A 23,064-nucleotide genomic window follows, 5' to 3' on the forward strand; every position below is an offset into this window, starting at 1 on the left:
CCCTGACGTCACACCGCCCCTTGTGACGCCCCCGGCGCCCGCCGTTGCTAGGGCGCCCGCCGTTGCTAGGGCGCCCCTTGCCGGCGGCAGTCCCTCAGTGTGGTCGCCGCCGCGGCGGGAGCAGTGTTGGGGGGCTGTGAGGCTCGGCCGCCGCTCGGAGTTTGCTTCTCGGCCCTTCTCGCCTTCTCCCTTTCCCCCTCCCCGCCTGGGGCTCGGCACAGCCCGCCGGGCGCCTCCTGGACTCGGGGCGGACCGTGTCCCCGTCCCAGCATGCAGAGGTTCATCACGCTCCTCAGGAGCCTGCGGGAGCGGCTGCGGCCCAGCAGCGCCTCCGCTCCCTGCGCCCCCGGGGCCCCCGAGCTCCGGGAGGAGGGCCGCGGCGGGCTGTACAGCGCGGCAGCCAGCGGCGACCTGACCCCACAGCGGCGGCGCTGGTGGCGGAGGAGGCTCCGCATCAAGGAGCGAGACGCGAAGCCGCAGTAAGGGGGGGACAGGGCCCGGCGCGAAGCTTCCACCCACCCTGGCGGGAGGAGCGGGCAAAGCCCAGCAGGGAGGCAAGCGCCCGCGGCGCCTTGCCGGCTCCACAGCGCTGGCCCTACCGGAGGCCGGCCCCAGCTGGGACAGGAGGCGGCGGATGCTACGCTCTGACCTGCCCGGCCCTCCCCTGCCCTGCCCGCCTGGTCCTTGTAGTAACTCTTCTGTGGAGCTCAGCAGCCGTCGTCCAAGCAGAGACGGCTCCTCTGCTGTTGCCAGACGGAGAAGCTTGCTTTAGCAGGGCGTGGGTTCACAGGACACAGCCCGGTCTCCCTGTTGCTTGTAGAGTGTCTCTGGGACACATGCGGGTCTGATCGGGGGAAAATCCTGGGCCTTACACAGACTCTGCAGTCTCCGTAGACTTACGTAGCCTCCAGAGGCTCCAGGCTGCCGAGATGAGGTCTCCTTTGCTGTGCCAATGGCTGGGCAGTCGTGCTGGAGGCACAGGATTCTGTGCTGGTTCATTGATGCAGCTGAGGAAATGCCTCCTGACTCAACAGAAGTGTTGGGGATTTTCCCTAGTCAGCCCCAGGCTTTGGGTGTGCAACTGCTGCCACCAGCTCCAGAAGCAGAAAGCTTGTCGTCAGCTTATTTTTTGCCAGTTGGGACTTTCACCAGTTGCGTTGGGCACCGCAGCCTGAAACAATTGTCTTCAGCTGTCTGTCTCTGTTAACTGAATATGTTTAATTTCTAGGATGCCTCTGCACCTTGCTTGTGCGAACAACCATGCAGATGTTCGATTTCTAGCAGGAAGGGAGCGCCACCTAAACCCTTGTGACAATTTTCAGAAAACACCACTGACGGAGGTACATGGAATAGTTTATGCCGCTGTACATTGGGCTTATCCATGATGCACTGAGTGATATATACCTTGCACAGTTCTTTACATGTAGGCCTGTGTAGAAACAGGTGTGTTGTAGTCAGCAGGGAAGGGGCATATGCTGCCTAATCTTTGAAGACGCTCATACTTAGCAGTGTTGGGAAGATGCAGGTGTTCTGGCAGAGAGAACTGTAGCTATTGGAAGTTACTCCTCCTTTGTGTCTTGTTTCTAGGCAGTAGAGGACCCGCACAAAGACTGTGTGGCTGTTTTACTGGAGCACGGTGCCAGCCCTGACCTCAAAGGTGCTGGCGGCAACACTGCCCTTCACCTAGCTGTTGCCATTCCTAGCAAACCTTTAGCAGAGCTGTTACTCGAGCACAAGGCCCATATCAATGCTCAGAATGAGGTAAGCTTGGACTCTGGGTAAGGCTCCTCTTCCCCAAAGTTGCTTGAATTTACTGTGTTATTCTAAGGGAGATCATTTCCCCTTTCAGCTGGGATACACTCCGCTTACTCTTGCGATCACCAAGCACTGTGAAGAGATGGTCGAGTTCCTTCTTCAAAAAGGAGCTGACGTACACGTTCGAGATAAGGATAGAAGGTGAAGGGTTTGTGAAAAGTGCGCATGGGACTCCTTAGTGTTGTTCAGGTTGGATTGATTGGAGGCATAGGAATGAGCTTTGAAAAAGAACCAGGAGCTGCCCAGGAGGAGTTCCTTCTGTGTGACTTGTGAAAGCAGATCTGCACTCAGCTGCTCTCTTACCTCAGGGGACACTTTCTGCACTGAGGACTGCAAAAAGGGTTGGCTGTGCTGACACACATGCACATGCATGCCCCAAGTCAGGTGGTTGGCCTGGTGACCCACTGAGGTCCCACCAACCTGAATTCTCCAACACTACCATGTGTTTGGCTGTGCCTTCACTCTGCCTGTAGGAGAGGGGAAATAAACTGTTTGGGGAGCAAAGATGGACTGAAGGAATGGCAATGCAGTGTCTGCAGAAGCTGATGTATTTCCTGTCATCTTCTCGATGCTTTAGGACCCCTCTTATGGCAGCTGCTGCTGCTGGGGATATGAATGTAATACAACTTCTTCTTCGGCATGGTGCTGATCTTTCTCATGAAGACCCATCTGGCCACACAGCTGTGTATTATGCCAGGGTGTCTCAACATGCCAAGTAAGTGTTGCACATCCTCATTAGAGTAGCTGCATTCTCAGAATGTCCCTGCTGATGTATGTCCCTTTTTGGTAACATCACTGAGGTTTAATGAGGTGTTGAGACCTTTGCTGAAGGCTCAGCGACATCTTCTGATGCATCTCTTTCTGTCGCAAGAGGCAATTTGAAAAACTTCCCCCCACAGGTCTCTCTGGGAATTCACCTATGTGCTGCCAAGATCTGCTCAACTCAACTGAGCAGCAACTACCTGCCTTTTGTTTCAGAGGGGATCTAACTGATATCCCCCAAGCTTAACCTTTCAGCAGTTTTCCTCTTGTGGGTAGCTTTGCACCCCTGGCTGTTCATTCGCTAAGGTGCCTATGCATGTTTCACAGCTAGGCTGAAGGAAATAGCCCTCTTCCCTAGTGATGGGTGAATGAACTGCATTATGCCTATGAGCAGGCCTTGTCTAGCCATAAACAACTGCCCATGACCTCTTTTCACTGGGTTTCAACTTCATTTCTTCTCCCCCTAACCCTTCTGTCAGCCTGTCTCGATGGGAAGCAGGAGAGAAGGGTGCCTAGGTAAACTGTGGAGTAAAAACCCCTTTAGGAATACAGAATTGCTCTAGCAAAGCAAGATTTTCATTCTTTCCCTCCAGGCTTCTGGCACAGTATCAGTGTTGTGCTAATGCACCATTTTGCATAGCAGCCTTGGTATGGAGCACATTTTTAATATTTTCTTTTCTTGCTTTCTGGGTTTTGTTATTTTTGGGGTTTTTTTTTGGTTCTGCTTATGAAGCAAGCCTGAGAGTGGTATCTTTATGGAGACCCAGCTGACCCTCTGCCAGGGTTGTTAGAAAATAGCACCTGTGCAATGCTTGGAAAATAACTGCAGTCCTGCTGGCCCTCAAAATGGAGAGCAGGTTTATCAGATGAGACTGTAGCCAGCAGGTGTGAGTTACTCCATAGACAAGAAGAGGCATCTGTAGCATAAATGTGCCTGCAGTGCCTTCAGTCTCTACTACTCTAGTAGTGCAGAAAGTTGTGTTACATATTATCAGCTGAGTGGGATGGCTCATGAATCCTGTCGCTCTTCTGTAGAGAGTGTATGGAAGTGTGGGGGTATTTTTACCCAGTTCATTTCCTTCCTTTCTTTTTGTATACAGTATTGCTAACCAACTGGAGGAATATGTGCACTGTGAAAGGATGGGAGAATGTTCTGCAGGAGACAGAGAAGGCCCAGCAGCACTTGACACCTCTTGCTCTGGGAGGACTGCTGACTTACTGTTGGGCACAGCTTCATTGACTGGAGAAGGTAGGATCATTCAGTGTAGAGGAGCTGATGAGGACAAATCACTGTGGCCTGTAGGAAAATGTTAGCATGTCAATGGGACGCAAGGCTTGAGGGATGGGGAGAGGCAGAGTGAAATAAGCACTCACAGCAGCATTGCACTTCTTGCCTCCTTTCTAGGTGTCTTGCCAGCTGTAGGAGCAGAGCAAGAGAAAGATGTTGATTCCTCGTGGGATTTTGAGGTACCTTCCCTGAAGGAGGCAGTGGGGCCTCGCTCGGCTCACTCCCTTTTGGGCTCGTTTCACTCTGCTACTGCTTCAGCCACCCGCTCGTAACTGGGATCTTGACATGCTGCTGCTGCAGGCAATATGTTCAGTGAGGTCGAGCTAATGACCTGGCTCTCCTAGCAGCTGGCCTCTGAGCTGGATTTCTAATACAGGATTGAAGCGGTAAAGCTTCCCACCAGTTACAATCCCCTGAAATCCTAGAAGGCTGCAACTGTGAGGATTGCTGGTTTTTCACCACACAGCTCTCTTCTTTGGATCCAGCCAATGTCAACTGGTTACCCATAGGGCTTATAGTCTACATACTTGGCTGCTTCTGCTTCGGTCCTCTCTATCATGGGCAGCTGTACTTCATCCTCTTTTGAAAGCCCAGTTCAACAGAGATGCCTAACATGCTGGCTCTTTTTGCCCTTTTCATTCTTTCAGTCACCTGTTACCATGTTATGCATGTTGGCTGAAGCAGGAGTTTTGTACGTGAAAACGGGTGGAGAAGTAGTCTATGCCAGTTCTCACACAAGTCTTTTAAATTACACAGACGGATTCTGAAGATCCAGGGAAAGCATTGACCAGCCTGCCCAACAAGGATGCTTCAACTCATACAGATTTTTGCCACAACGGACAGGTGACTCTATGAGAGACTGATGCAGATATCCATAAACAGAATCGGTATAATGAGAACTGTTTTTCTACTGAGTTTGTTTTGGTTTGCTGCTGAGAGGGGATGATTGAATCTGGACCTGAACTGTATTTTGGACTTCATGTCATTCCCATTCTGAAGCAAAAGTGCTGCAGAAATATTTTGCTCAAAGCCCCATCCAACCTGACTTTGAACACTTCCAGGGATGGGGCAGTCTCCAACTTCTCTGGGCAATCTTGTCCAGTGTCTCACCACCCTCATTGCTAAAAATGTCTTCCTTATGTCCAATCTAACTCTATCCCCTTTTAGTTTAAAACTGTTGCCCTTTGTCAGGCTGCAATAAAGTCTCCCCAGAACCTGCTTTTCCCCAGGCTGAACAACCCCAACTCTTTCAGCCTTTTTTCATAGGTGTTCCAGCCCTCTGATCATTTTTGTGGCCCTCCTCTGGACACACTCCAACAGGTCCATGTCTTCATTGTGCTGGGGATCCTAGAGCTGGATGTGGTACTGCAGCTGGGGGCTCTGCAGGGAGCATAGTAGGAGGGGAGAACCACCTTGTTCGACCTGCTGGCCACCCTGACGACCAATCTAATGATATAATCCCATGAGTATAAGCATCCCTCGTCTTGCCATCTGCTTGCCAATTTCTCCATGATCATGGAACACCATTTCTTTAGAAATTGATCCGTCAGCTGCAGCAGGAGCTTGCTGAAACCACCAAGAACTTCCTAGCAGAAGTTTCACTCAAAGCTAAGAAGCGTCACACCAGGGATCCTCAGGAACAGAAACTGCAGTTGCAGAAGGAATTTGACAGGTCTAAAGCTAAGGTATGGAGAAAGCCTGTCTCTTGGCAGGGGCCCAGGCCTTTTCTGTAGCAAAGCAGAGCAGGGAACTGACACTTTCTTAGGGGTTTTCTGTAACCCAGGGTGGTTCAGTGTGCAGCTAGTTGTAATGAGGGAGCTGGGAGGGAACAGCCCTGCTGCCTTTGGTGCCTGTCTGTTTGCACCACTTGAAGTAACAGTGGAGGGCGGTGCTAAGGTGGTCTCAGTATACTAGACAACTTTGCAACAGGAGTAGATCGAGTGACATGGAAGTAACTCGCTTTGTTTTATAAGACTGATGCCCATGATTAGAAAGATCACTAACCATGAAGTCACTTTGTCCTTATTTAGAGAAGGGTGTGTGTATTCCTTTCCAAAAACTGCTTCTCAGGTTTCACAGAGCCCCTGTGTTTGCTGCTGCTTTTGGGTTTGGTTAAAGCCAAATGTGTGCTGACAGGCATGCTGGAGTGTTTCTGGGTGTGTTGTAGTCCCTCCTCCAAACAACTGTAGACTGTAGCCAACATGTCCAGACACAAAGATGACAACAGCCTTCTCAGACACCAAGTCATGTTGTGAGGTATGACACTACCAGTGAAGAATGGCTGTTGAGTTAGCCAAGCAAATCTTCATTTCTAACCCCCAGTTTGAGACTTGGAGGTGGAGAAGAACCATCATGCTCCAGGTCTGGCTGGGCAATGGGGGAACATGCCAGCTTCCTGGCCCAGTCCCCATCTCTTCAAATGCAAGGAGATAGCTAGCCAGGCATTACAACTTTGACAAGCTACTCTTCACCAACACACCAAAGCAAACTTGGCAAAACCCAAATGAAATAATGTTCCACCACCTCTCCCTTCACATTGGTGAATGTTAACAGATGTCCAGGCTCCAAAACCAAAATGGCCTTTGGAAAACAGAAAAGGTATCTTCAAACAGTAAACTGGACCCATTCTTCCCATAATTGAGAATGAGGGCTCTGCCAAGGAACAACAGTACTGTAAGCTCCCAATAAAGGCCAAGGAAGGACATAGACAGCAGTAAGCTCCGTGGCAATATGTGAACAGATGAAATCTGATTATGTAGCAGTACATTCAAAGACTACGCAATCCCTGAGCGCACAAGCCCTGATGTTGGCAGGGGATGGAGGGGGAGAGACAGCTCCAGTGACAGGACCAGACTGGTTCTGGCCCTCCTCCCTATCTGCCATCAGGTAGCTGCTAGGCATTATGTAGGTTCTGAACCCCAACACAAGCATTTCAAAAAGTCTGGCTCATGATCTCTCCTCTAATTGGCAGTAGATATCTATCACAAGGAAACACAATACATCTGAACAGACACTAGCTGTTTTTCTTCCTGGATGTCTTGCACTGGTTCCTACCAGCATGCAGGTGTCAGTGCTGGAAGTACCTGGTGAAAGCACAGGCATCTCCATGAAGGAGACTTTCTTGGCACATCACTGCCCCAGCCACCCTCCATGTTTTGCAGCAAAAACTGAGCACAGGAATCAAGTGCAAGGGAATATTGTCTTTTTACAGAAAACACAAACAAAAAATCCAAACTAACAGCAAAAGCCACAAGAAATACTATACTGAACGTATACTCTAGTTTCACACCAGCCTTTCCAGTTTGAGCCATCTTATCACCGTGCACTGTGCTGCCTCATGCATGCCTCCTCCAGCCTCACCTTCTGCAGAACCCCTGACATGATCCTAGCAGCCCTGTAGCCACATGCTACTCAAGACTCCCTAACAGAAGGAATCCAGCTGCCACAGTGGGTCAGTAGAGACTTATTTTTCAGTGCTGCCACTGATCCTGTCCCATACCAGCATTCTATTGCACAGTGGTTTGGCAAATGTTTTTAACATCTGTCAAGAGGCAAAAGCTACAGTGAGAAGAGGGACTGTGGTTTGCCTTCTCTCCCATGCAGTTTGTTCCTGTGGAGTTAACACTGTTTTTGTCTTCTTGATCTTTTGCTTCACTACTGTCCAGGTTAAGACTTTTGAGCCAGTAAGGTTGTTAATTTAATCTTCCCATCCATAGAAGCAGTGAGGCAGGTCCCACAGTCCATGGCCGTGCTCCAATCCACTGTGACAACGGGAGCTCGGTGTCCTCCCAGGGTAAGGGAACTCTCCAGAACCTTTTCCTCACCATTTAACTGAAAGAAAGAAGCATAAGTTTAAGGAGACACATTTCATCAGTGAGGGCAGTACACCCACAGAAGTCAACTTCTGCTCCAGACTCCATATCCCTATCAGCATACATAATTAAGCAGAAAATCAGGGAGATGTTGAAATGTATTCATGAGGAAGTAAATTTCCAGTCTCACAAGAGGAGCACATGTTCTCAAGCAGCTCAGGTTCTGACATCAGCTGAGCAGCAGTAATTGAACAAGGCAGGCTAAGAGCAAACACTGACGAGAAGCACACAAGCCTACAGGCTCCTGTTATTGCAGTGCTGTGAATGTCCCAGATGCAAAGGCAAAATTCCATCTAATCTGCCTTGCAGTGGCTTCTACTGATGGGTATTGACTTGAGAGGAGGCAGGCAAGGGGCATGCAATCAGTAACCACTTGTTCCTGCAGCACAGAAATTTGGGTGCTTGAACCATTCAGTCTTACCATTCATTTAATTTCAGTACACAGTAAGAGGAGAGAATCAGGCTTGGACTAACATGGCATCAGTAAGCACACAAGGCAGATTGACGATGAGCATCAATCAACAATCACACATTTTGCACTGAACTGGCATGCATTAATATATTTTAAAAATAAAATTCTGTCCTAGGCACTTGGGCACTAAGGAAAACTGCTGCAGCTAAGCTTTAAGAACATTCAGAGTACCAAACACTTATAGAAGGTTCAAAGTCTTGCTAAACACCACATACTGCTAAAATGCACGCTGTATGAAACCAAGCAGCAACTTCACAGAGCACAGATGGGTATGGGTAGGTGCTGCCTGAGAACCTGCAGTGGCTGCTGTTGCAGCCTTGTAACATTAAGAGCTTCAATGGACGCATAAAAGTACTCCCCAACACTTCTCACGCTTACCTTAAAAATTACTCCCCCAGTAGAAGAACACGTCAACATATAGTTGCCCTCAGAGTCAAAAGCAAAAAGCCTTCCTCTTGGGAACTGGACTTGCTTGTAGCCACTGTATCCAGACAGAATAAAAGGACCTGTAGCTTCACTAGGAAGATCATACTCAGACACCTTCAAGCCACTTTTGTGAATATTCCACTGAATAAACTAGAATGACAAAAGGACATGACAAAAGCCCACAGTTAAATTGACTGGGATGAAAGTAGAGGGACCATTTGTCATTTTTAAGCTAAGCGGCTATTCCTCCCAAACAGGAGATGGCATTTTGACACCTATATCTAAGTGGCTATATTTTTAAAAACACAGGCTGCAAAGGCTTTACGAGTGCCTTCTATATAGGCAAACATATGCCCTACCTTCCATGAGCATTGCTGCCTATGTGTCCTTCCACACTGCATGCAGGATCCTGGTGGGAATTCACTTAACTCTCACCAGCCAAGGATCCACACTTTTATGCAGGTAGCTCTCTCCCTGAGCCACACCTCTACTGCTGAAGACTCTGGAACTGCAGAAACTGAAGCCTATATTTTAAGCAACAGGGAGCTGCTGACAAGAAAATTTATGCAAAGTGGTCAAGGATCTGCTCTCTGGTGAATCCCACATCTCCAATGTGGTGATCTCAGGGGCACAGAAAGGTCATCTTCACATGGATTCCCTAGGAAGGGGATATCACCAACAGCAGGATTTGCACACAAGGTCCAAGATAGCTCCAGATATTAATACACTTCCCAGTCACTCGCTCTGCAGAGACTGCATGCAGCAGGGTGGTGCTGCACATCTAAGCTTAGTTAGCAGTCCATAGATCCTCCAGATTCTGAAGGTATTTTTACTGCTATCCCCACCATATGGAGAAGACTCCAGAAGGGATCTCACTGCCAGCTGATCAGTAACCCAGAACCTACCTTGCCATCCTCGCCTATGCTGTAGACTGTGTTCTCATCATAGCTGAATTCAACAGAGTAGACTTCCCCATCGTGTGCCTTCCAGCTCATGGCGCACTCATGCTGCTGCATATCTGAGGGGAGAACCAGTACTCAACACTCCTTCTACTTTCACAGAACTGATGTACACAGAGGCCCTTTACATTCATAAGGTCTCTGTCTCAGCCCTCTAAACCAGCCTGGGCAAGTCCAGTCCCAGAACCCTGTGCTTATTCTCCAGCATGTGGCTTTTACACTGGCCACAAAAATCATTGCCTATAGCTAGTCACCTCTTCCTCCAGCTTTACAGGGCTGTTACTTGTCAGTTGCTGGCATTCTGCATCTAAGCCCCACTGCCACCCTTCTCCTCCCCTTGCTATCCTGTCTACCCTCACAGCTGCTGCCAGCTCTGTCCTCCCACAGATGTGGGACTGCAGCCTCCTGCACAGCACCCAGGTCAGAAACAGATCCCTCAGTTCACAGAATAGGGAGGCCCAAACTGCCTTTAACACAAGGATAGGCTGAAGAGGACAAAACCTGACAAACAGGAGTTGCTCAGGGAAGAAGGACCGATGTCAAAACCCTGCCTTCAACTGGAAGGTCCCACATTAATTCCTCTTCTCAAGACTCAGTCTCTGGCAATGGTACTGCTATATGGCACAGCCAAGACCACATGGCTCAAGGGCAAGTTAACTCTGCTTCTCAGCAGGAGGGAAACAACAAATCCAGCAGCATGGGATTTGTTGTTTCCAGGGTCTCCAGCCAACACCTCCCAGAGAAAGTTTATGTCAATTCACTCCTGACAGCTATTGTGGAGGACAGAAAATAGCTTCCATCTTGGTGTTCAGGCACATCCCACAGCTGCCTCCCTGCTGGCAGAAAAGAAGGGCGCTAGGGAGACCCAGCTGGGGACACCAAGGGGCCATGTCACCACCCAATTTCAACATACCAAAGAGACGAACAATCCCATCTGCAGCCCCGGTGACCAGCAGGTTGCCATTGTGATTGAAGGCTGTACAGTTAACAGCAATGGGCTCAGGCTCAAGGGAGAACTGCAGCTGGAAGGGAAAGCCTGCATTAATGCAGAGAAATGGAGCTGGGGGTGCTGAGGAGCTCTCTCCAAGAGAGGGGGAATAGATGGTATCTAGTAGCAAGAAATCCTCCAGTTTGGAGCCCTACACCTCCCATGACTACAGACTTCAAGGTTGGCAGCTGCATTTTACTGTGACACTAAGCCAAAAATTCACCTCAGTCAAGCCCAGCTTTCTTGGCCGTGGTCTCAAGGCTGCAAAACCAGCTTCTGGCAGACATTAGCTTGAGTATATTGCTTTCTCCTACACATCAGGGACAGCATTTCTTAAGGGCAAATGTGAGGGATGGCATGAGGATTCCCTGCCAGAATCCGATCCATCTGAATTGAAACAATGGAGAAGATGACGTGGGATGAAGCCTCTGAAAGAAGTACTTCACTTAAAACCAGAGAGGACAAAGAAAATAGCAGCAAAGAAAACCCTTTGATATAGCTGAACTGAAGAAAGCCTGAGCAAAGCATCATTCAATCCACTTGGGACATTTCCAGTCACAGACTGTGCAAGCAGGATAGAAACAAGTCTATGGACTATTTTGAGGAATCCCTCAAAAAACCCAACACACCAACAAAACAGAAACACCCCACCCAAAACCCAGCAGCTACTTACACTATTCATTTTTAACCCACATGTGATAGAGGGGAAAGTAGGAAGGAGGAAAAAGAAGGGTATTGAAAAGAACATCAGCATAATTTAGAAAGAGGGCTCCTACACATTGAAACAGAAGACACTCATTCTCAGCAAGCAGACCAAGAAAGGAACGAAACCCAGCAAGTACCTGCTGCTTCATCGTTTTAGTGTCCCACAGCAGCAGCTTCCCAGGAACTTGGTTCATGCTTTTGCCCCCATAGCTGACTGCTGAGAAGTCCATGTGGGAGATGGGGCTCTGGGCTGCCGCAGAACAGACAAAGGAGGCACCACTTGGGCTGCAGGCAAGTGAGAGGATCCTGAAACAGAGCAAACAGTCTGAACTGCCCCTCTCCAGCAGCTGACTCAGGCACACCATTCAACCACGAGCTCTCCCATTAAGACCCTGCAGGAGAGCGTAAAGGAGAGTGGGATTCATGTGCTTTGACAGATTTTACATGTCCCCCGTTTAACTGAGGAGTTTTGCACTGCTCAGACAGGGACTGCCCTCTAGGTGAAGGTCTAGATAGTGCTGCCGTTACAGGAAAGCAGCTGAGACTTCACCTACCATTCCTCAGTCAAACCACAACATTTATATCTAAAAAAAACAGTATTCCAGAGTTACCTGGGCATGTCTTCATCAATGCTGATTTCACAGAGATTCTGCTTCGCTTCTGTGTCATAAAGACGAACTGTCCCGACCCCACTGCCAAGCAATAGCTTGAAACCAACAAGGAGAGGAAAGGAGTGTGAGTGAGGAATAGAGTGATGCCATCCAACAACCACCAACACCACAGAGTAAATTTTTCCCATTTATGCATTTGGATTAAACATGACTCCATTAGGGTACATCCTGCCTTTCTGCATGTATTGCACAGAGTCAAAGCACTGCTTTTCAGTGAGAAAAAGATCTAATGGGCACCAAAGTGAAGTAAAAGCCACCTTCTAAAGCATGGCTCATGGCTTAATGTTACAGAATGAAAAACATCTGTGGAGCTTCAACATTGAGGGGAGCAAAGAGAGTAACGCTGAATTAACCGTCTAAGCTTAAGAGAAAACCAAGTAGAAGCCACCTTAATTCATGCAGAAGGGCTCACATCTGCTTTATCCGTGCTGCTACATTTTAAATCAAAGAGTGTGCTCTGTGTCTTATTTCCATTATTTCCATTTTTTCTGTTACTTCATATCAAAGAAAATGAACCAAGCCAGATCTGTGTCACTTCAGAGCCTGACTCCTGCTGAGCACACATGTATTTCAGAAAGAAAAATCTTTCTATCAGCAAGCAGAAAACTCTACAAAGCAGAAGAAATAACGGACATCACAACATGGAAGTCATGGAAATTATGGAGCACACTCCCTGCTCAAATTTTGCTTAGATCCTACAGGCTTTAGTTCACCATGTCCCATTGCAGTGGAAACTGTTGCCCTGATCTTACCCACAATGCAGCTGTCTAGAAATTCACATGCAACACAGCCCCAAATCATCTGCTGTGACTTCTGAGCCTCTGCACACAGGCTACTCACCAGCCGATCACGCTTGGTCGCCCATTCCAGAGACAGCAATGGAGATTTAGAAATGGATGAAGCTTTAGTTTGCATTATGGGGTTGAAAGACCAGACTTTGATGACCCCATCCACATCCAAGCTGGCCACCCTCCGTCCAGAACAGTCAACCCTATGTGCAGAGGAAACTGATTAGATGTTTTTCTCCCTAAGTTCTTAGATGCAAGTGATCTTTCCTCTCCTGGCCACACACCAACTCCTTCTGTAGGAATCAAAGTTTCCTTGTACCACGTCCTGTTCAGTCCACTGGCACAATGAAGCACAGCAAGCTTCACATGCAAAGTATTAAGCAATACCATCCTGCTTTCCCAGGGAGTTTCTTCCTGGCTGGCATCTCCCATTGATATGTCCATTCTCACCACACAAGCTACAGGCTCTTTTTAGTCACACCAACCTGTCTGCCCTACAACTGAGAAAACATGCACAAAGTGCTGGACAGAACAGGCTGGAAGAAAGAAGTCAGACACAGCTGATCCTCTACAGAGGCTTCTATGAGAAAGCCCTCTTCTGCCAGTCCATTACCTGCAGTACATGATGGATGAGTGGTGCTCCCCATACTCCTCCTGGCTCAGGACAATGAAAGGCTGCTCCTGCCGGACTGCCACAGCCTCTGCACTGCCGGCAGGCATTTTGGTTGAAGTCTCTGTTTGCTCAACATGCAGCTCTGAACATGGCTCTGTCTCAGCTGTGCTAATATCTGTTTTCTTCTCAGCACTTTGGCCCTGAAGGAAGAAATCCTGTGTGAAATACAAGGAAGCAGCAGCTCCAGATCAAGCTCTTCAGCCACCCCAGCCTGCTGGGAGAAAAAAACAAGAAGCTGCACTGAAACAGAAGCATTGTCAGCTCAACACCCCTTCTGCCAGGGACCTTTCTGAGTACAAGGATAGTGTTGCACAACTGCACCATTTAAAATGGCCTCCTTGGTTGTAGAGTCCCTTATATCACCCTCCATGTGCCCAGCCATATACTTTCCTCTAAGAATTAAAGGAATGAAAACATCTGTTTGGCATACCTTTGGCTGGTATAAGAGGCTCACTTTGATGCCATTAGAGCACAGACTCACAAGCAAATCAACAAGGAATTCTTGCACTCAGCAATATAAATTAAGTCTGCATAATATGCAGTTCAGTAAAACTGCACAAAAACTCTTGTTGGATGGTGAGCCCCAGTGGATGGGTTATCCTTGTCTGCCACAGACTTTGCGCACACTGAAGCAACCACTGCAGCCAATTGACTGATGAAAATGCTAGAGTCAACATGTGTCCAAAAGCTTAAAACTAAATTTGACAAGGCAGACAGAAAAATGGAGTTTTAGGAAGTGAAGATATCTGAATGAGACAATTGTCTGCACTGCAGCAACAGAAGTGTTTGAAAGCAGCTTAGTCTTGCCCTGCTGCCAGAAGCTGAACAAGATGCAGATACAGCACACAAGCCAGTAAAACATCTGTAAGCATTCCTTTGCTAAACCATCCTCTGAAAATGTAATGCCCCAAAATGGTATTGATGGTGTTGGTTAATGTGGGGAGATAGCCAATAAATGACACTCATGTGAAAGAAACGGTGCTGCTTTTCAGTTCCCTTTTTGCTCACATGGATTGAGAACAGAAAGTTAAATAATATCAGCTTCTCCAAGAGTACCAGAAGCAACTTATACAAAGACAGGAAAGCACTGCCTTAACCTGGAACATCACAGAAAAAGAAAGTCAAAGGATACTTATTGGGAAACTGGACTTTGCAGTTTTCTGACTAATGTTTAATTAAAATGTTTTAGATAAACCATGAAGAAAAGAAGTTCTCTCATAGCCTTGAATGCCCAGTGGTGGAGTAACATCTCTCTAAAGCAGTACTCCCACACACATAACAGCCACACATACTGGCTGATAGACAACAGTCCCACAGCAGTATCTCTGCCCCAAGGTAGTGTCTTATACAGCCAAAATAAATTTAGCTGAGATGCTGTCATCATCTCTCCTGGGCTCCGCATCCTTTGACCACGTGGCTGCTTAAATCCAGACAATACACAGGTGAGCAGAAGTAGTCTGCTGACATTCAGCAGTTAAAATCCAGAACATAGTTCTACTATTTCATTAGATCAGAATGCAGGACACACTCCCAAGCAAAACTGCAACATACAGTGCCAAACAACTCCAAAAAGCAAACATTGCTGCAAAGGATGTTTCCACTCCTATCCAGGAAAACTTTCTAACAATTTTTATCTGTTCCACACAGAGCCTGCACAAGCCAGTGTAAGAATCCACAGGAGAGAATTCACTTGGGACAGGATGGGTGAGCCAATTGCCACTAAGGAACTGGGATTATAACGAAGTATGTGAACATAACTATTAAGGTGGATGAAACACATCCAAGACCAGACTGTTGAAAAGATGACAAAAGATGATTCTTCTTTCATTTGAAACATCAACAGGGACACAGAAATAAACTGAGTGTGGAAGGAGTTGATTAACTAACCAGAGACTAATCTTTGATACAGTTTTATCTGAGTAGCAGTTCAGAAGTTTAACAGGCATACTTGCGCTTGTTTTACCACCTAGCACAACCAACTCCAGAAACACCAGCCTTCCAGTTCCCAGCCCTTCAGTGTTGCCTGGTACCTGGAAGGTCCCTTTCGACAGCAGTTCCTTCCTTTCCTTCCCATGCTCTTGCAAGCGCTTCTGCCGCTGCTGCAGGGAACTTGACTCGCCTGCTACAAACCCACTGAAGTGGCTCTTCCCATCCTTACAGATGACTGTTCCTTCTTTTCCTTTGGCACTCTGGAAGGCAGAGGAATGATTTGGCAAATTTATGTTTGTGCTGGGCTGCAGAACAAAGAGCAAAAGACACAGCAAAGAAACCAATCACCTGCAAGGGCTCCACAAGTCCCCACACAACAGCAGCTGCTCTTGTGCTACATTCAGTCCCAGCATACACGTGCAAGGAAAGAAAGGACATTTCATTTTTTCAGGTGAAAGCAAAAGACTGGAGCAGTGCTGTGCTGCAAGTTAACTCCTCAGATACTGAGCATCTTTCAACACACACAGTTGAGAATTACCTGGTGATTTGCTGGTTCTTTCTTCCCTAGCAGCATACTGCCAGTCTGTGTTGGAGAAGCCCCACTTGGATGGACTGGTCTGGAAGGGCCTTTTTTGTTTTGGGAGAGAAAAGAGGACAGAAAGCCTCCCCGAGACTGAAGAGAATGTGCAGTACTCCTCTGGCTGCAGGTCATATCACTAATAAAAAAACAAACAAAAAAATCCCCAACAAAAACCAAAATGACAAAACAGAATACAAAAGTGTAGCCAGACAACCTGATCAAAGACCACCCAACAAGCAAAGTGCCAGCTGTTTGAACCACAGGAGGACAGATATTCCATTCCAAGCCAATGGACCACTACCCACTGAAACAGTTTTAAAACATCCTGTTAATGCCTGGAGCAGATCATTATAAAGACTAATAAAAGCTCACTTCTCAGAGGTGCCACCAAGACAGTGGGCTCAACTGTTGCTGAATCCCCTGCAGGGCCACCTCAAACTCCCTCCAGTCTATCTAGGTTAGTTTAGGAAGATCCCAAGGGAAAGGCAAGGGAATCCAGATTTAAAAAAAAAAACCTGTTTAGCTGCAATTCCCAATTCAAGGCATAAAACCGACCTACTTCGAGAGGCATTCACTATCCAGTGTTTCACTGAACACCCTTAAGATACTCAGCAAGTCATGTTCAGCAATTTTAAAGCACAAGCCCTCTATCTCAAAAATGGGACCTAAAGGAAATGATAAAGTTTAGATCCATTTCTGTGATTACACACACCTCCCTTCTCAGCCCACCATGCCAAAAGCAGCAGTTGCTTCCCAGAACATAACTGTCTGACCTCATGCCGCTACAGCTTCCTCTTACAGCAGAGCAGCATCCCGGGGAAGAGGAATACAGTTATCTTCACTGTGTCTATCCTCTCTTCTAGAAAGGAACTGTTCTACCAAAGTTGGGCTTTGGGTTGAGCAGAGACATGAAAACAGCAACCAGACTGGCCTCCAAACTAAGAGTCAAGTCACACACACAAGAAATGCCATTTCTAAGACAAATGGAAAAAAATTAATATAGGAATAGATTACCCCATGCCTCATGTCACTCTCCCCCATGTGTACAGATGAACATCAGGGCTTTCCACAGAGCAGTTAAACAAAACAATCTCAAATTAAACTCTGTAGCCTGCCCTGTGCAGAGTACAGAGCAGTTATCAAGATAGCTCACTATACACATAAGTCTATTTAATCAAACAGCTTTTAGACTAAAACAAGGATTTTGTGTGTGATCTCTGCTAGAACTTCTATTTGTCACTGTCTATAGGATAATTTGATCAATTCCCCCTCCTGTCTGAATAGAAGTGAAAGAAGCACATGAGAAAGTCAAAGCCCCAGCAACATTATTAATACCTTGTGGCTAAGCTATGTCTGCTTTCAGATCCTTTTAAAGTAAGAAAAAAAAAAACCTCAATAATTCAAACACACAGACTTGCTTTCTATGACTGCATACTGGGGGAAAAGTAAAAGTTTAATGAACAGTTACACAAGCTGTATCACTGCGGATGTTGCCTAATTTCCAGATAGGAATATAATAGATGTAGCCATAAAACACTAACTGCAGCAAGTTTATGGGGAATTCTGTGCAAAACTGGGCCTCACAAAAGAAAAACTCCTTTATCCTTGACTTTGCAAAAGAAAGCAAGCATCTCTCCATAACGACCCCTTTGGGTCATACAGTAAGTGTCTACAAAATAACACCAAGCAATCCCCTACTGCACCAAAGGCTCTAAAGTAAATAGGAGTCAAGGGGCAATCCATTTCATTTGAGTAATGCTGCAGTGTACTGCACTGCTACCAGTGCTCAGGCTGCCCAGAACACCTTGGTATAATGCTGAGAGCAGAGCAGAATCACTTCCATGTGTGCTGGAGCTCTCACCAATTGGCAAGAATCTCTCCCCCAAATGGTGGGAGAGATGCCCATCATGAATTCCCCCATAAAACCCACTTAGGTCACCAGAACTTCTGCCTGGATATCTTTCTGCATTGATTCTCAGGGCAGGGAACAATGTAATGATCCTGCAGGAGCCTTCCTGACCTAATAAAAGCAACAGAACCTGTCCCCGGCTCTTCCCCTGCAGGCACTCACAGCTCTGAGTCCCCTAGTCGATCCATGTTGGCCACATATGCAGGCAACTTGTGATGCACAGCTGCTTGTTCCACCTCCAGTTCCTCTTTCTTCATGCGGGAGGATTCTGCTTGCAAAGCAAACAGCTACAAGAGAATAGAGCCAAGTAAACAGAGGGTCACTGAGATTCACCTCCTTCCCACTTGATGAAGTTTACTCCTTGTATTTCAACAAGCCTGTAAGGGAGGGGAGGGAATAAAGTCTCTGAGCACCACATTAGTCCAAGTAGTCAAAACAATCAGTACTTGACATGCATGAAACTGGAGCCTACTTAAAACCCTTCACTCCTCTCCTTGAGCTGTTGCTGTAGGGAATGAGAGCTCTTCCAAAATATACCTTATCCTGTTGTCCCTATTCACAGACCATCTTTACAGAGCCCTCCTGTCAAAGTCTGCCTAATCTACTGACTCCATATAGTATACAGTGACAAACCTCACTTTTCTTTTGAGAAAACCCTCCTTTTTGAAATCAATTATTCTATTTTACTTCAACATTTTTAGGGCAAATTAACAGTGTTGATCAGCTACCAAAACAGTTGAAATGGAGCACAACATACAACATAGTATTTTGTAACACAGAAGGTAAAGCACAAAACTTACTTTACTGAAGCATTCATACAGAGAGCTTTTACTTGGTGTGTTTGAGGAAGTGAAACCAAAGTCCTGCTTACATAAATAAGGCTTCCCACTTGTATGTGATCATCCACATGTGATCTGTAGTTTAGAAAGTTCTTAAACTGTAGATTTCCCAAATCTCTCTAATAGGAAATTACACTGGGAAAGGACTAACCCACGTTATATATTCTTACACCCTCTCTCTATGCATCTGCTGCTGCTATATCAAAAACAAGACATGGAGCTGAGTGTCATTTTGTCTGAACCAGTCAGCCCTTCTTATAGTTTACTGTAAGGTCTAGAGTTGGGAAACCAACATTCACAACATTTCCATTAGCTGATCTAAATTGCTTTAAGTGCACTTCAACCATGGTGAAGCGGCCATTTCAGAAGTAACAGTTTGTGCTTCTTTGCCAGAAGTTATTGCCCATTTCTATTACTCTATCAGGTAAAATTTGGAAGTGACTAAACACCATTCACAAGTTTCCATGCAAAGTCAGCCATATATGTCCTTAACCTGCCACTAGTTTCAGCTTGTCTTGACTTTGCAGTGTAGCAGAAAAGGATTTTGCACAGTATCCAGCCACCTATGAGATAGCACAGGGAGAGGGACAGTCACCACCCACAAAGGGACAGTAATACCCTGAACAGACATTTGACAATATCATCACAACCCTAAGTTTGCTGGAGACAGTTAAAAGATAAACCACAAAGGACTTACAGAAGAATCTGCATTGAAGTAAGTACACTGAACTGAACAGTTACAATTTTCTTGAATTGATGGAACCAATTTTACAAAACTCACAGCCTCATACAGTCAGCAATTAAAAGGTGACTTCAGTTCTGACCTTATGTCGCAACGATTCATTTTCTTCTTGTATGAGACTGCTCCTGAGACATTCAGCTTCAAAGTTCAAAATGACTGGAACTGGTGAAGAATGTTAAAGAAAACCAAGGCAAGAACTCTTATACACCTGGCTTAATTCTAAAAGCCAGCACTCCATACCAGCCATTTGCCTCTAAGACAGCAAAGCGGTGCAGGTCCATATTACCAGCAAGAAGTATGTGCAAGGCCAGAAGGCTAGTAACAGCTTAGTTACCGAAGCCAACTTTGTACTTGCTTTGTACTTTACTGTTGCACAAACTATTTCACATGAGTTTTACAAGGATTTTAGTCTTCCTTTTTACATGTCAGAAGTGGAGGACAAGACAGGTTATGTTACTGCATTAGTGTACACTGAAGAAACAGTTCAGAATGAGATCTGCACAAGATTTCTAGTCACTAGCATAGGGATGAGTTCAGCATTAGCAACAACCACAAGTGTTTGTGCCCAGGGAATAAAACATATCATCAGATAATTGAACAGTAACTATTCCAACATCCTCTGGTAAACACCAGCTTCCTATTAAGATGGCCCTAAGCAATCACCTGAAAGCAGCAAGTTCCGTAATACTATATTCTTGGCACTGCTGTTAATAGTAAGCATAACAGGGCAAGGGAGATTTAACTATTAGTTTCAAAAAGGATATGCATACACTGAAATAAGACACTCAGGAAGTTGTGCAGAGACACAATAAATGTATCTGTCCACTGGCGTGAGAAATAGGTGGCAAAGGTGGGATTGGAGTCTGGAGCAGGAAGGAAGGGCAAGACAAACCAATCTTTCCACTCTGCCTGGTTCTGGAGCTCGGAAGCCTGCTTGAGGAAAAACTCCTGTGCCTTGTCATTGCGGCAGGTCTGAAACACAGCAAGAACAGGGTTCACACTTCCATTAATGCCACCACATCAGTTCTAGGAATATTCGCTCTGTGTTACTAACATACCAACAACTACTTTCATTACCCAACAGAGCAAGTGGTTGGAGTTAACAGATGCATCAGAGCAAAAAAAAAAAATCTCAAATACACTAGGAGAAGCAAACAAAGGCAGTTAACATGACCTTCTTTCTAGTCATCATGGTATTGTTTAAAGGCTGAGGCAAACTGAACTAATCACACTGATTTCCAGCTAAACCAGTGCAGTTTGTGCACTGACCCAAAACATGAGCATTCAAACACAGGACCAAAGTATACTTCAAATTACTCAAGTCTACAGCAGATGTGGCCTGAAAAGATTTCTATCTGATACATTATTCAGACAGGACAGTCACACCTCAGGGTAAGCACTGGGCAAAAAAAAATGTAAAAAAATGCACTTGCAGAAGTATGCATTAGATTTTGACTCCTCCGCTAACACCCATCAAAGATTTTCAGTCAGGGAATGGAATCAAGGAGGAAACATTGCTTCTAAATGGTAAGAAATGAAACATGAATTCCTGACACGTATTGTCTGTTTGCTAAAGCCCACCCTGTGTAATACATTCCATTGAATTTCTTAGGGCTTCAACAAGAGACCTGCTCCATTTGAAGCTCATTATTTTCTGTTTTATTCAAAAACAAACAAAAAAAATTCATGCATTTTCTCTCTCACGTTACCTTGTACAGATTTGAAGCCCACTTCTCCCCTCTCTCAAACTAAACCTCAGCTCCACCAACTTCAAGTCACCTTTTTTTCTTCTGGACTCAACTCCCTTGATGCTTTAAGAACTGTGGTGCCTGAAGGACTGGCTGAGCCCTGCCAGCAGGTTAGAGTTGAAAGAATACAGACAATCCTGCCTGTTGATAGCCGGTACTACAGTAAGGTCCTTCCTTGCACTACTGCTGCATGCTCAATTGTTCCTTATTCTACACTGGAGCAGTTGACTACCACTACCTATGTACAGGTGCTTATGGCTTTCTTCTGCCTGTTTCTTCAATTTAGGAAGATTGCTCTGAGCACTGCTCTTGTCCTCCTCTGTTCTCATGGCAGTGCCCCATAAGGAGATCTTTACAAACCTTGTAGTCTCTCCCAGTACCCAGGTTACTAACAGAGGCTGAGCTAGCAGCACAACCATCCTGAGTGAGACCTGCCTTCACGTCCAAGTGTGATTATCTTGCTCCCAGTTAATTATACTTCCTCTCACCTGAGCTTCCTATCCTGATTACAATCTTTTCATGTGAGTTTGCATCAAACTACTTACTACACTCCTGATACATGACACACAAATTGCTTGTCCCTTACCCACTAGACCTGTCAGAGGCTCACAAGGGTATTTTATTGATCTGGTTTCAGAGACCAGGATATTTTCAAAACAGAAGCCTAAAAATCAAACACTACCTGAACAGCATGGACGAGGTAGTACCGGAATAAGCTGGTTTTCAGTTTGTTCACCGTTGGCCGGTACACATCCTCGAGACGGCTGAAAAGGCGTCGGTCCAGATAACTCCAGTAATCCCTCAGGGCAGGCAGATCATAGCTCTGAACGAACTGCTGCAGCTGGTCCACTATCTTATCCACCTAAAGAGGGCAAAATAGGGAAGACTGGTCATGTGAGGGCTCTTCCGGCACAAGAGACTTTCTGTAACTTAATGCCAAGAGAAGCTTTAACTGCACAATTAAGACTACAATCCAGCACTTATGTATTAACTATTTTCCTAATCCTGGAAACACTCTGCATTTTGTATTAGCATTCTTCCACGCACCTTTCAAATAAAAAAAAAAAAAAGAAAAAATGTAAAAGAACATAGTTTTTGACAAAAAGATCACATTTTGTTAAACACGGTTGCTGGTTTTTTTGCAAGTAAGCAAAACTTTCCACTTTTTAAAAGTCAGCTGATAATGAAGAAACAGGAATAATGTGATTAAATGTTGAAAACTCAAAGGCAGCATCTGGAAAATAGTATTATTTTTAGACTAAATGGAAAAAACTGTACTTAGCCAACAGAAAGAGGAAGAAAGATCCATTGTACTACAATTTCTGAAGTGCCTTTAATAAGATCATTTACTAACAAGGCAGGCATAAAAGTTTGCAACAGATTTTTTTTGTCGTCATGCCTCTTTGAAAGTTACTTCTGCAATATGAATAAGGCAGAGTAGTGGTGTGGGAACAGAACTTCAGTGATTTCTGACAGAAAAGATGAGTATCAAGAAAAAAAAAATTACACTCTACACAAAACTCAACTACGGAAGTTGTCTGAATATGTAGTTTGATTCTCCCTCATCAGTTAATGTCTTAGGACATCACCCATCCTTTAACTCTGTTGTTTCCTACAGATACAGGAAATGGAAGTCTGTGGCCGCAGGAGAGACCCTTCTTGAACACCATAATTCCAATTAAAACAACTGTTTGCTGACCTCTAAACATTAGCAAATTGCTTACGTTTTAAAAATAAAAGCAACATGTTTTATGAGTGATAAAGAAGTGGTTACACTACTGGTTAAAGAAAAACCTGACCATTCAAAACACTACTTCAGTGACCAGAACTGCTGCTACAGGAACAGAAAGCTCAAAGGGCTGAAACTGTATTTTCGAGGCTGCACCAATATCCACGCA

At 45.8% G+C, this 23,064-nt stretch overlaps 2 protein-coding genes across 4 annotated transcripts; one reads left to right on the forward strand and one right to left on the reverse strand.

The window, feature by feature from the left end:
• The first annotated feature begins 57 nt into the window (after positions 1–57).
• Positions 58–6,035, forward strand: LOC113491379 (ankyrin repeat domain-containing protein 7-like). Of its 2 annotated transcripts, XR_003400389.1 has the most exons (8): positions 58–479; positions 1,229–1,340; positions 1,588–1,761; positions 1,850–1,956; positions 2,393–2,530; positions 3,678–3,826; positions 3,983–4,708; positions 5,401–6,035. XR_003400389.1 is itself a non-coding variant. In XM_026868248.1 (7 exons), the coding sequence occupies exons 1-7, from the start codon at positions 271–273 to the stop codon at positions 4,135–4,137; spliced, it is 1,044 nt and encodes a 347-aa protein (XP_026724049.1). In that variant the 5' UTR covers positions 58–270; the 3' UTR covers positions 4,138–4,965. The 2 variants fall into 2 exon arrangements, 1 of the variants encoding a protein (XP_026724049.1); XM_026868248.1 differs by lacking the exon at positions 5,401–6,035 and having other exon boundaries at positions 3,983–4,965.
• Positions 6,036–6,811: 776 nt separating this feature from the next.
• Positions 6,812–23,064, reverse strand: WDR91 (WD repeat domain 91). 2 transcript variants are annotated; one of them, XM_026868246.1, is made up of 15 exons: positions 22,966–23,064; positions 21,849–22,028; positions 20,183–20,390; positions 19,501–19,583; positions 18,000–18,124; positions 15,887–16,064; positions 15,450–15,608; positions 13,360–13,559; positions 12,799–12,949; positions 11,899–11,993; positions 11,425–11,593; positions 10,508–10,616; positions 9,541–9,653; positions 8,588–8,785; positions 6,812–7,696 (listed from the first exon to the last, which is right to left on the reverse strand). In XM_026868246.1, the coding sequence occupies exons 1-15, from the start codon at positions 22,966–22,968 to the stop codon at positions 7,532–7,534; spliced, it is 2,136 nt and encodes a 711-aa protein (XP_026724047.1). In that variant the 5' UTR covers positions 22,969–23,064; the 3' UTR covers positions 6,812–7,531. The 2 variants fall into 2 exon arrangements, with proteins under 2 accessions (XP_026724047.1, XP_026724048.1); XM_026868247.1 differs by lacking the exons at positions 18,000–18,124; positions 19,501–19,583; positions 20,183–20,390; positions 21,849–22,028; positions 22,966–23,064 and adding an exon at positions 16,702–17,980.

The sequence above is a fragment of the Athene cunicularia genome, assembly GCF_003259725.1.
Source record: "Athene cunicularia isolate RWA chromosome 1 unlocalized genomic scaffold, athCun1 chr1_part2, whole genome shotgun sequence".
NCBI lineage: Eukaryota > Metazoa > Chordata > Aves > Strigiformes > Strigidae > Athene > Athene cunicularia.